At 50.4% G+C, this 13,589-nt stretch overlaps 1 protein-coding gene across 2 annotated transcripts in view; it reads right to left on the reverse strand.

The window, feature by feature from the left end:
* PLS3 (plastin 3) overlaps positions 1-13,589 on the reverse strand; it is a 56,850-nt gene that overhangs the window by 21,630 nt on the left and 21,631 nt on the right. For both annotated transcript variants that reach the window (XM_014955296.1, XM_014955295.1), the window contains exon 2: positions 2,632-2,718. In XM_014955296.1, the coding sequence (XP_014810782.1) occupies positions 2,632-2,698 (67 nt within the window). In that variant the 5' untranslated portion in view covers positions 2,699-2,718. The remainder of the gene's footprint in view (positions 1-2,631; positions 2,719-13,589) is intronic.

The following is a 13,589-nucleotide window of genomic DNA, read 5'->3' on the forward strand; positions in this document are numbered from 1 at the left end:
GGACCACTTCTAGTACAAGTACCTGGTGTAGTCAGCTACAGCCTCTCTGAGTTGTAGTTGACTGTCGTGCTGACCTTAGACCCTGGTTTCTCCCCAAGGACCACTGCTGGTAAGCAGCAGGGAGTCTGGGGGCCTCTTGCCTGCTGCTGGCTGTCAGAGACCAGCTGCATGGGAGAGAGGGGATACCTTCAAGCAACATGGAAGGCAAGTGGTGACAGAGTACATAGTAACACACCTCACTGCCTTCCAGCATCACCAGATGTCTCCATCCGGCCCAGCTGCATACAGAAAAGCTGGTCAAACACACACCTTTAAAGTCCCCTCAACCTGTACATCCAGAGCAGCACCTTGCCCCATGCCAGAGTCAGAGCAGGTCTCTAGGAAGCCCACGGAGGCACATACTGGAGCAGGGCACATCTTGTTGAGCAGAAACCACCCCATGAGACACTTCCTCCTGCCCACATCTGCTCTACGACATTGTAGAAGCCAACCAGAAGAGCTCTGCTATAACCAAGCTTCTCAGCTGTGTCCCAAGCCTTCCAGGTTGCTGGGAGATGAAAGAAAGGCTTCATTTTAAATGGCAGCTTTGGTCCAACTTTTCTTCACATTCACTAGAGATGACATTAGAAAAGTCAGTCACCTTGTTAGCGACCAGTTCTATATCCCAGGGCAAATATGGCTCCTTTAGGCAAGAATAAAAAGCATCAGAGCAATAAAGGCACCCCAGACAGGCTTGTCCCACAGCAATGCTTCGGGCTCTACCATGCCTAAAGCACACAAAACAAAAGGCACCTGAAAAGGACTAGCAGATCCCATCTCATTTGTGGGTATGTGCAGGCTAATTATCACATCTCTCAATAATAAAAGCAGTGTCAAAACTGAAGTATCATTTAAAAACCAAACAGGTTTGCACCTCCTGAGCAGGGCGAGCCGGTTTCCTAAAACAAACCAGGATTTGACGTGGGTTTCTCTGTGTTTCCAGTGCAAAGGCAGCCAGCCAACCTAAGCCTGGTAACTTCCCCCCACACTGATGACAAAAAGCCACCACGTTCCAGCCAGGTTAATCATTTGAAGTTTATCCAAGGGCAGAATGGGCTGCCTGCATCCCAGCCTTTTAAGGCTTGCACTTAGAGGGACATCAGGCAGCAAGAAGTGTGGATGGTCACCCGTCTCCCTCTGCGGCAGCTCGCTTCCTCCTGCTGGAAAAGTCTTGGGAAGAGGAAGACAGGAGAGGGAACTGCCGAAAACACAAGTTGTTTCAAGTCCCAGCAGGGAATCCTGCTCCATGGAAATCAGTTTTTCTTGAAATTCATATTTCTCTCTGCCAATTGCAGACTGAGAGCAAGGGAGAGCTCCCAGAGCCACCCTTGCTCTGGAGGGCACTTTACCCAACACAGATGCAAGGCAGCTTCCAATTTGTATTTATATCCAGTGCTCAAGCAACATTCTCTCACCATCCAGTAAGCTGTGTCGGGAAACTCCACCAGCAGAAAACATATTTTCTCCATGATGTCAGTTTTTTGCCCGTTTTAACTTCCCAAAACAGCTTGCCAGAGGCCTCTGCAATGCCAGCATGGAGGAGGCAGCCGAGTGGCTTGGGCTGTGCATCCCCTTGAGCATCGCAGGCTGGCAGGGAGGCGAGGACCAGAGAAGAAACAGAGCCACCAGAGGGCAATGCATATGCACGGCAGCCGCAAAGCATTCTAATTAGCACCACAACTTGCTCCATAATGGCCAGGTACACAGACACCAATTAGGTTTTGCCTGCGAGCTCACCAAAGGCAGTGAGTCAAATGCACCTGCACAAACCAGAAATGCAGCACCTCCGTGACCAGCTCAGCCCATCTGCCAAACCCAGCATCCTCAGAACCCACAACGATGCCAGCCCTCAAGTGCTGCTTGGGTCAAAGGAATGAAAGACATTTTTGGATATGTATTCCACCATTAGGAACCATAAAGCCCACTCTGGGGCAACAGGGTAGGGCTGTCTGCCGGTGGGGTCTGGAGAACAAGTCCTATGAGAAGCAGCTGAGGGAGCTGAGGTTCTTCAGCCTGGAAAACAGGAGGCTGAAAGGAGACCTTCTCGCTCTCTACAACTCCCTGACAGGATGGTGTAGCCAGGGGGGGTGTCAGTCTCTTCTCCGAAGGAACAGGTGATAGGAAGAAGAAATGGCCTCAAGTTGCACCAGGGGAGACTTAGATTGGATATTCAGAAAAAAATATTCACTGGAAGGGTTGTCAAACATTGGAAGAGGCTGCCCAGGGAAGTGGTGGAGTCACCATCCCTGGAGGTATTTAAAAGGCATGTAGGTGTGGTGCTGGGGGACATAGTTTAATGGTAACTTGGCAGTACTGGGTTAACAGCTGGACTCGATCTTAAAGGTCTCTTCCAACCAAAACAATTCAATGCTCACCAACAGCCAGACTGCCCATATCCCTTCCTTTGTGCTCCTTGGCTAGAAGTGACAAGCCAGAAGCAATGAGGCTGCTACAGGACTCTGTGGCATGGAGAAGACCAAGAGAGCAGCAGACTGCCCATGTCCTGTTGGCACCACTGCTCATAGGGGTGGAATACATCCATTTCAAACCTACAGCAGACAGGAGCAAGGTGCCCTCCTCGCTATGACTTACCAACTTTGGCAAAGGCCTCCTTGAGTTCCTCCAGCTCATCTTTGGAGATTTGCATGGTGTTGGCCATCTCATGAATTTAAGGAGTACCTAAAGAGAGAAAAAGGACACTGTGTGAAACCAGGCTGCATTCAAACACGTGCTGTTTTGAACAGCAGTGTAGCAACAATCAGTACCAAGGTCACTACAGTTCTTGAAGCCACATTTAGCTTTCCGCTAAGAAAACAGATGTGTGAAACTCAGAAGGTGGGAAAAGCACTCCTTAACAAGTCAAAAATCCCATTATCCTTGTTAACATTTAGCTCTGTGCATTTATTTTATGGGTTATGCTGTTCTACAAACATTAAGGCGTCTGCTACCGGTGGGTTCTGTAGGTCAGAAAAGCTCACATCTCCAGGCATTTTTCACAACTTTAAACAAAATCAGAATCCCGAGTTAAAATATTAATGCAAGAGATACCTATGTACCCCGAGAATACACAACTACCAAACCCAAATAAAAAAGGTTCTGAATTGCCTGCCACCAGTGGGTTCTGTAGGTCAGAAAAGCTCAACATCTCCAGGCATTTTTCACAACTTTGAACAAAATCAGAATCCTGACTTAAAATATTAATGCAAGAGATACCTAATGCTCTGTCTGTACCCCGAGAGCACACAGCTACCAAACCCAAATAAAAAAGGTTCTGAATAAAAACCTTCTGGAAAAGGTCTTTTGCACAAAGTAGTATACCTGATACTGTTTGCAAAAAGGAAATAGTCTGCTTTTCTACAAGAAAACTGTTTGAGTAAACAGCTGCCCACTTCCCTTGAGTCAGTCTCTCAAAAAACCATGGAAGCAAGAGGCTGTTGGCACTGCCACTGCCTCCTCCACCCTCCCGAGCACGGCACAGCAGGAACACCCCAGGGTCTGCCAGGCTCAACCCGAGAAACTCCACTGGGATCAGATCCCCTTGGTGTTTAGAAACCGAGAGGATAATGCATGCAGTTCCTACACCCATCTGCTGTAATCCTCCTTTCCAAGCACTGATGAGGTGCCTCCGGGCCAGCCTGGAGAGGAGGTATCACCACAAGGATGGAAAAAGGCCAGTGACCTGCCCACATCCCCTTCCCACCACAGTCGTGACAGCAGCATGAGATGCCCTGTTGGCACTTTGGCCACTATGACCGAGAGAGATCAGGCACTGTGAGGGTGGTGGAGCACTGGAACAGGTTGCCCAGGGAGGTGGTTGAGGCCCCATCCCTGGAGATATTCAAGGTGAGGCTCGACGAGGCCCTGGGCAATCTGGTCTAGTTGGGGGTGTCCCTGCTGACTGTGGGGGGGTCGGACTAGATGGCCTTTGGAGGTCCCTTCCGGCCTGGGCAATTCTATGATTCTATGAACATCGCAAACAGGGCAATCTGGTGGAACATTGCAAAGAGGGAATCCCAACCAAAAAGCAGGCTCTGATAAGCACAGTCTCAGACACACGCTGGCTCTGGCTTGGGGTCTGTAACCGCAGGGGTCTGGACGGGCTCAGCGCAACTTCAAATGAGATTTGCATCCCAAGATTTTCCAGCTCCCACTTTGTGAGCTCCTGTCGCTGTAAGCTGAGGAAGAAAAGGTTCCTCCTCTGCCTATGGGAACAGACACAGCTGCCGCCTCCTCTGTGAGCAGAGGGATGAGGGGGAATCCGGGTGCGCAGGCGGGATCCCGACCAGGCTGGCTCGCTGCGAGGACGGGCTCAGTTCACAAACGCCTGTGCTCTGATCAGCAAGCCTCTTTTGTCTGGGGCTCCAGCTGCCTTCACAGGCACTTGTTTCCTTAAGAACACAAGTTTGCCCGTAGCTGTAAATATTCATTTTCTGTAACACTTGACTCAGTCTGGAAAGGGCGAGGAGGTTGGAGAGGGAGCGATGGGGAGGTGTGGCAGCCTGGGGAGGACGCAGCGCGGGCAGGTGCCAGCAGCACAGAAACTCAACAAGAAGTTGCATCACAGCGGAGACATGAGGGAAAAGAACATCAGACCCCACCTCCCAGCATCTGCAGAGCTGCCAGCAGGCAGGACGACGAGATGTTTAGCAGTCAGTAAAAGCTGCCAACACCACCACCAAGACAGCCCACTCCATCACTGGGCTCGTACAGCAAGAACGGGGCAGGGGAAGAACTGCAGCCAGGCCAGCATCAGACAGACAGAGGGGAGAGAAATGAAAAAAAAAAAAAAAAAAAAAAAAAAGCACCATAGTAATCTGTGAAACAGCATAAAAAACTTACAAGTTAGGCTAGTTGACCAAGAAAAGGTTACCATGCAGATCCTGGGAAGACGCAGGAGCGCTCTGTGCTGCCTGTCGTGTGGGATGCCCAGTCCGGGACTGCTCCTTCCCGGCAGCCACTCTGGTGCCACCAAATCCCTGCTGCTGGTCCCAAGGGGTAAAGGAGTCGCTCAGCAAGAAAGTCAGCTCTGGGCAGGCTTGGTGCATGCTAAGGGAGGCGGATTTCCCAACTGGCAGAAATACCTGGGAACGGGATCGGGACCAGAGCCAGCTTTGGCTGCGCAGGCAGGCGGGCGGCACCAGCTACGGGACTGACAGCTCAGCCAACCCTCCTTCACAAGTCCTGCCTTCTTCCTAATCCTCATTTGCACCAATTCATTTTCAAACCATGAGGGTTTCCCTTAAAAAAAAAGGATTTCCAAAAGCATCACTATTTAACCACTTTATTGGAATTTAATTTGCTGCTGACCACCCCTAACATCTTTAACACAGAACAAGCAGCAAATGCCACCAGAAGCCAAGAGCTTGTAAAAAAGCTGCTCTGTTTGGTATTCTATTTATCACAGAATATCACACTCTGGAGATGCCCTGCAGTGTGAGTCTTCACTTAAAAAATTTCCCTTCCAGCCCTTATGCTGTTCAGCTCCGTCAGTGAGTCTATAAAACAGGGTTTCGTATCGCTTCTTCCTTCTCCATTTCTTTGCTTGAGAGGAGAGAGGGAGCATTTGAACCAACAGAGAAAAAGCAGACACCTGACCTTGCTATAGCTGTCTGGGAAGGGGAAAGGATGTTATGATACAACACCACAGCATAGGAAAAGGTTAGCGGGCCACCAAGTCACCAGTTGACAGGGATTGCTCAGCTCCCAAAGCAATTTTACAGAGTTTTTTTGCAGTGGGGAGGGATCACACCAGCACTGGCACGCTGGGCTAGGGGGCAAGGGAGCCTTTCAGTTTTTTGTTGTGTGTGGGTTTTTTGTTTGTTTGCTTGTAATAGCTGAGTCCAGGGCATTTAGAATTGTGTTTTTCATTCAGTTGCGGTTTTCCAACAAGAGGCTTTGTCTTCGGGGACACAAAAAGCCCTTTTAGGGGGCTGGCACGGGGCTGACCCATCGGCTGGCTCGCTGGCTGCCCAGGGGCAGCAGCCCCACGCCACTCACACCTCCCCACGGCACGACACAGCAAAGCCACTGCCAGGACAAACTGTCATTTACAGACCCATTTCAGAGGGAGGAAGAGAGGATGAGGAGAAAGGAGGAGAGAGGAGTGAGGCAGGGATCCCACCCAAGTTTTACACCCTGGTGACAGATGGCCCATCGCTCAATGCACACGGAATCACGGAATTGCTGGAGTCGAAAGGGACCTTCTAGAGATCAAGGTCCCCTTGATCCTACTCCCCTACCAAAGCAGGATTGCCTATAGCACATCACTCAGGACTGCATCCAGGCAGGTCTTGAAAATCTCCAGAAAAGGGGACTCCACACATAACCATGCATAAGGAAGCTGCTCCGGATCCCTTTGGCTCCTGCCCTCATCCCGCATCCTGGAGAAGAAAACCAAAGGCAGCTCCATAACACATGGATGCACAAGAATCACAGAACCATCCAGGTTGGAAGGGACCTTTAAGACCATTGAGTCCAACCATCAACTTGACACTGACAAAACCACTGCTAAGCCATGTCCTTCAGCACCACGTCTGCCCGGGTTTTAAATACGTGTTTCAGGTGAAATCAAACACAGATGACACAATAACTGCAAGCACCTGCGCCACCAGGTATGTTTGCCTGACAAATACGTGTTGAGCCCCATGAGGGGAACGGGGCTGTATCCATTCCACATGCTAACGTCACGAGGGACGTCCAACATGATTCAAGAGTCTCTACGCTGTCAGTAATAACCTGGGAAGAAAGAGGTTTTGAGCTGCTTTTTATTGACACTCACCTCATTCCACAGCTCAGCAAAAATTTGCATAGCTGATACAGCCAGCCACAGAGACTTTTGCTTTCTCTAAGAAAGTCTGAATAAACAATAAAAGGTTAAGTGCTATTTTTTTTTCAAAGCCTGAAACACAAGCAAAAAAATTGAGGGTAGAGAACTCGATTATATGAAGCAGCAGCTACCGGCAGTTACACTCAGTAGAGCTGAATAATTTGCAATTGCTCTGGGAGGATCATAGAGCTGTCTAGGTTGGATGGGACCTTTCAGATGATGGAGCCCGAGAGCAGATCCATGGGAGAGCATGGCTGGCAGAGGTGCAGCCTGTCTCTGTCCCCTGAAGACGTGGTTTCGGGCTACCCATCAGAGCTGCTGCAATCACATCCTGGGTTTTCCAGTACCTTCAAAGCCTGAAACACAAACAAAAAAATTGAGGGTAGAGAACTCGATTATATGAAGCAGCAGCTACCGGCAGTTACACTCAGTAGAGCTGAATAATTTGCAATTGCTCTGGGAGGATCATAGAGCTGTCTAGGTTGGATGGGACCTTTCAGATGATGGAGCCCGAGAGCAGATCCATGGGAGAGCATGGCTGGCAGAGGTGCAGCCTGTCTCTGTCCCCTGAAGACGTGGTTTCGGGCTACCCATCAGAGCTGCTGCAATCACATCCTGGGTTTTCCAGTACCAACTGCCTTCCCAGAGAGGGGTTGTATAAAGTTTCTGTGCAAACAGGTTTTATAGCTTCTGAACAGTCACTGAACGGGGGTTAGTTTATTTGCTCTCCAGGGAGAGCTGCAATACGGGCAGGTCAAATAAAGCTGCCCCAGCCCATGTTTTAACAGCTGTGAGCCACCTGGACACAGGCCACTGCAGCGGGGACCGTCACCAGAGGGATGCCACCACCCTCAGCACTTCCAGCACGCGAGCCAGAACCTAACCAGGACATTTGGGTGGAATAACTGCTCAGACAGCAACTTAAAAACCCTCAAGCCCAGGGAAAAAGTTCTTCAAGGCTCTTCCCCAAGACTGGTAGGAAATGGTGGTGGTGGAGGCGGCGGGGGGGGGTGGCAGAGGAAAGGAGCACCCAGGCGCTTGCACATCTCCTTGAAAGCTGGAGGATTAATTTGATTTTGAAAGCGCATGGCAACCAAATATTTCCTGACAGCCACTCGAACACTTCCAACAGAAACAGAGCTGGAATTTGCTGCGGATCCAAATGGCAGCTCCGCGTGCATTTGAGCGCCGAGCCGGGCCGTCCCTCCCCGACCCGCCCTGCTTTAATATCTCTACAACCGACTGATTAACGGCACCCGTTTGTTTACTCAAACGAGCAAACACAGAGACACATTAAAGTGTCAACAAAAAGGTATTAATATGTCCTTTTTCCATCAGATTTTAAAAAAAACCCAAAACAAACAAACCAAAAAAAAAAAAGGCTCTGGCCGGGCCTAGTCTGGAGCAGTGACGCACCCCGTGTGGGTTCCCCTTTGCTGAGGAACCTGTGGTTTTGCTGCTGTTTCATGACGTGAGAAGGCAAGTCAGTCAGCATTAGCTAATTAAAACCACCTCAAAACCCACACGTCTCTGACCACTAACGCAGCATCAGTCCTGATTTTGGAATAAGGAGCCGGACAACCAGGCTCCCGGTGCCCCACAGCCCAGGGCAAGCGCCAGAGCCCCCGGGGCTCGCCCCAGGGCAGGGACCGGTGACGAAGCCGCTGGGCTCATTTGGAGGGAATCCTGGTGACTCAGGAGAGATCAGATCCAGCCCCAGGCTTCCTGTGGCTCACCCCATCCTCCTCTTCCTCCCCCTCCTGCAGGTGGGGCCACCAGCCGCACCAGAGAACGGGGTTGCCATCTGCACCCCACTGCTTCCTTCCCCCCCGTTCCACCCCACCCTCGGCTCCTTTTGCACGTTGTGTGTGTCTTGGTCACCACCAAGTCCTCTCCAGCCCTCTGCTGCGAGGGCCTGTCCCCCATCACCACACAGACCCCCTCCATGGGGCTGGCAGCATCGTGCCTGTCCCCTCCCAGCCATGGCTGCTGTAGAGCTGCTGGGCCAGCCCAGGGCAGCCCCTCCGCTCGGGGCACAGCTGGGAGGGAACTGAGCCACGGGTGAGGGCTGACAGCCCAAGTTATCTTTGCATCCTTCCCCAGGTGACCGGGATGCTGCAGGGTCTCCTGACGCCACAGGAGCCCTCCTCCATGGCCATCCCTAGGCTCTCCTCCATTTGGAAAGGCTTGCAGGCAGGAGGGGGCATGCATACCCCCCTACCCCATCATCAGGCACACCCAGCACCTCTGCTGGCTCTTTTTTTTTCTGGTTCAGTCCAAGCAAAGCCTTTGGGGTTTTACAGACAACATCTCCAAACTTGACAGCAACAGGAGGAAGTGGTAACTTGAGGTCTGGTGAGTCCTCCAAGATAAATACTTACCGCCACCTTGGGGGGAGATAAGGAAGTTTAGGGATTTATGGCCTGTAAATGAAAACCTATCATGCACTCCATCCTCTCCTGCTCATAATCAGTTTGTGTATTTCATCAAATTCCTCCAAGGCAGCACCCACTCGTTCCACGTGGTTATTAGCAAACACCAGGCTGCTGGAAGCGCATAAACTTTTATTTGGCAATTACCTTCCAGTCACTGGTCAGAGGCACAGGCTGAAACCAGACCTTGGCCACACGTTCGTCTTCCCACATGGCAGTAGGCGTCATTCTGATGGGAGCAGTGATTAGAAGACGCTGCCCATCTGCAGAGACTGTGGTGCCTAACACCTTACCAACACCCTGACGCTGCTACAAACCACTGTCCCCCAGAAACGACTCTGCCACTGCTCTTTGCACGATCACGGAGGTGTTCCTATCAACTCAGCCATTTCCCCTGCCTCGGGAGGAAAGGGGCATGCAAGGCTTTGGGCAGGTACTTCTTCGCAGTGCCAGGCTTGGCCAAGCAGCTGCATCTCTCATCTGTGGCTCTTCCCTTCAATCAAGCTTTCCCAGCCCCAGGCACATTGGGCTCAACAGGGATGAAGCTACAGCTCTGCTCTCAAGGTCTGCAATGCTCTAACTATTGAACAGCACTGGGCTCTAACGCCTGCAAAGCAGCCACCCAAACCCAGCTTTATTTCATTAGCCTATTTCATTTCCTTGGCCACACATGGCACCAAACAACTCACCTCAACAGGCCAAGGACCAGCGACGCACAAATTCAATTTTAACACAGAATTTCTTTAAGCTTGTGTGGCAGTTCAAATTGACTACCTCCCAGTTCTCCAGCTTCCTTTACCCACAGTAGACCCAGTACCCACAGAGCACACACACTCTGACTCCCCCATGCCAGCTGTAGATCCCCCACCAGATCCCCCCTCTTGCTGCATCGCGGGGAGGACACGGGACTGCAGACAGTGATTCCCACTGCACAGGCACCGTACTGCTCACTTCTTCCCAGGCCCATGCAGACATTACCTCCAGCTGCAGGTTTTGAAGCATCTCTAAATCAGCAAAAGTCCCACTAGTGGATTTTACTCTATATTCTTTCAGAATTCTGAAATTGCCATGCCGGGAGAGCATCCCTACTCTACCCACTTTTAACCTGGGAGCAGATTGAGAGACTTTGCTCCTGTCGTTACACAACTCAGCGCTGCTGAGGGGGAAAATCTGTCAAATCCATCAGGAGCAGAGACTTACGCTGGAGTTAGTCACTGTGCTCGACTTGCCAGTGGCTCTCTCCGGATTTGGAGGCATGTCTCTGGGATATCCACACACTTTCCTCCAGCAGGTCCAGGTTAAAAACCCAATTTCTCCTAGCTAAACCCGGGTAGAATGATGCCAGAGATTTTTCCAAGCAGCGTTTGGGTAGATGCCCAGCAGGGATCTGGGCTGCCGAGAGGCAGGGAGGGTCACTCCAATGGTACAGGAACCACCGCAGCAAACCAGTCCTCCTGTGCCTTCTGCTTAGGCTTTAACTGCTGCCCCAACACTCACAGATGGCCTGGACAACCTGATCCTTCACCTTTTGCATGCTGGTCAAAGTGTTTTCTCTCCCTTCAAGACAGAACCAGATTCACTAGCTTAGATCATCTTAAATCCTTATTAAAACAACTGCTGACCCATCAGCCAATTCATATGCCTCTGACTCCCCGGTTTTTTGGGGTGCAGCCAGGCCCAGATAACGTGCCTCTGACTCCCCTGTACAGCCAAGGAGGTTTTTTGGGGTGCAGCCAGGCCCAGATAATGGTCAGCATGTTCAGCCCTGACCCAGAACCAAGCTGTAGCCGGTACCCACGGAAAACCCCAAACGAGCATCAAACCCTCTCATGGCATCAAACACGAACCAGCCCCTTGCTACAAGCCCAGGAAAGCCACGTCCTTCAGGCCAGCATCCAGAGTACTGGAAGCTGGGGAGATGACACAGAAATGTGCAGGGATTTGAGTACACAACTCCACTGTGTCTCGCAGATGCAGAAAACAGACAGAGAGTGAGCAGCTGAGGATGTTTAACCACGTGATACCCAATCGCCCAAAGGCTGGAGGGGACCAGGAGTCAGTGACACAGATGCCTCCACTCCAGCTGCACGTGGGAGGGGAAGAAAAACTTTCCCCAGTGCTCAGTGCAGTCCCAACACATCCCCAGCCAGGACTCCGAACTGGGAAGGGAGCAGCACAGAAAGCTTTCTGCAGCCTCTGAAGGCTCCTGGTGTGGAAGACCAGGGCCAAATGGCTTGGCTGGAGTGTCAAAGTAGGGGCAGTGCTGGCTTTAAAGGAGGCTGTGCTCCCACACACCCATCACACTATAGACCCACAGCTACAGTGTCTCGGCCTCACTGCTCCATCCACAGACTACTTATCATCTGTGGGGCACAGCAGAAACCAGATAAAAGGCTGCTCAAGGCACCAATGAATCAGTCCTTAAAAGCCTCTTTGCCAAATACTTCTCCTAAGCATTGTGTTTGGGCACACCTCTGGTTTCAGCAAACCAGCTACTCCAAGAGTACATTTTGAGATCATAACCCGCTACATTGGTTTAACTCACTTTTGAATTTCCCAATTTGTTGACATTGGTGGAAAGAGAACAGCAATGTTCCCCATTAACTAATTAGTACAACGTGAAACAGGTGATACTTTCAAGCCCTCTCAGGAAAGGAAGAGCTGAACACTCATCCTGACTGGAACTTGCAAAAGCAAGTAACTTTCAGAGATAATTTAAACCAAAGTGCAAGGAGATAAAAGAGAGGGGAGGTAGGGGTCAAATGTGAGCTAATGGACTGAGACTCAGAAGGCTTAATTTAAATTTCTGGCCGAGGGACAGAAAAATCATGCTAGCCTCTCAGAAAATTCTTATACTAATAGTAATCCTTATTCTTATGTTGTCCCCAAAATAAAGAGCAGCATGAAACACTTCCTTCTACTTATTCTGCGTCATGACCATAAATTCACAGTAGAGTATTTAGAGACTTTAGACCTCAAGACAGGACCCACCTCTTACTGCCCATCTCAAAACTCAGCATAAGGCATCCCTCATTTTATGATGGGACCCTGAGAGCGATGCAAAAGCCAACAGGCTCCCTGCCTGCACAAGCGAGGAGGGATGAGGATCACAAGGCTGGATCAGTGCTAATTTCCTTCCCCAGAAGCAGCAGGGACCTGCTTGCTGAGACCTGCAGGTTAACCTCAACGTGCTTTAAGTGTTGTGTCTCTCCGTTTCCCAATATTCAGCCCAAAAGGAGCCAGGTCCCTTACAAGGGTGAGCCTGTGCCCTGGCCCCAGCAGCTGGGTAAAGCCCTTCAAAGGCTGAGGGAGCTGAGGCCACGCAGCCCAGACCCATCTCAACCCCAAGAACCTCCAGCCTCCACCCCCAGGTACCACTTTTGCTGGGTGGGTAAAACCACCTACATTCAATACGCCAGGATCAAGCATGAAGCCTTACTCAGTCTGTTAAAATTCCCTCCCGCCCGGGCTGGGGAGTCAGCCCCATCCCGAAATTAAATCACAGCACACTCACTGCTTATTCAACACCAGCAAACAAGCTCCTGCAAGCCAAACGCCCAGTGTGATGGTGCCGATCCCCGGCGAGCAGGACAATGGGGAGTTTCAGCAATTATTTTTGGGAGGGTGGGTTTCGTGCAACCCTTTAGAAGGTGCAGTTGCAGTCCAGTGATTTTTTGCAGACTGTTTTATCAGTTTGAAGATAAACAGAGCTGTCCTGAAATGGCACGGCCAGGGCTGAAACCCCAGCAGCCCACTGAGTGCTGGTGATAAACATTCACAGAAGCACCTCAGTGAATGTTTTCTTCAATAAGAAACAAAGCACTAGAAACTACAAACTATACTCTAAGCATTGAATTATGTTTCAAAAGTCTCTTAAAAACCAGGAGTTTCAGTAACTGATCTCTTACTAGAAAGAGCTACTGATAAAAGGAGAAAAACCTTTTTCGATCCTTCCCCCGCTGCCTGTAATCTTGTTTAGAAAGCACTTGGGAAAAAGAACGAAGTCAAAATAACTTGATTTAGAGCAAGAAAGCAACCCTCCACTGCAATAAATCAGTGTTGCTGCATAGCTGTCCTAGCAGCTTTGCAAAGTAGAAAAAAAAACCCTGTAAATTCAACACCTATTTTCTCTAGAGAAGATGGTACAGATCTTATTTACTCTTAACAAAAGCAGGAACATTAATCTCAAAGATTAATGCGAAAGTGCTAGAAGAGCAGGAAGCTGCTGTCTTTGCCTCCCAGGAGCCTGCCATGAGAGTGAAATCACATTCAGGGTGACAGCAGGGTCTTCC

This window comes from Calidris pugnax, unplaced genomic scaffold (genome assembly GCF_001431845.1).
Source record: "Calidris pugnax isolate Ruff unplaced genomic scaffold, ASM143184v1 scaffold38, whole genome shotgun sequence".
NCBI classification, from domain to species: domain Eukaryota; kingdom Metazoa; phylum Chordata; class Aves; order Charadriiformes; family Scolopacidae; genus Calidris; species Calidris pugnax.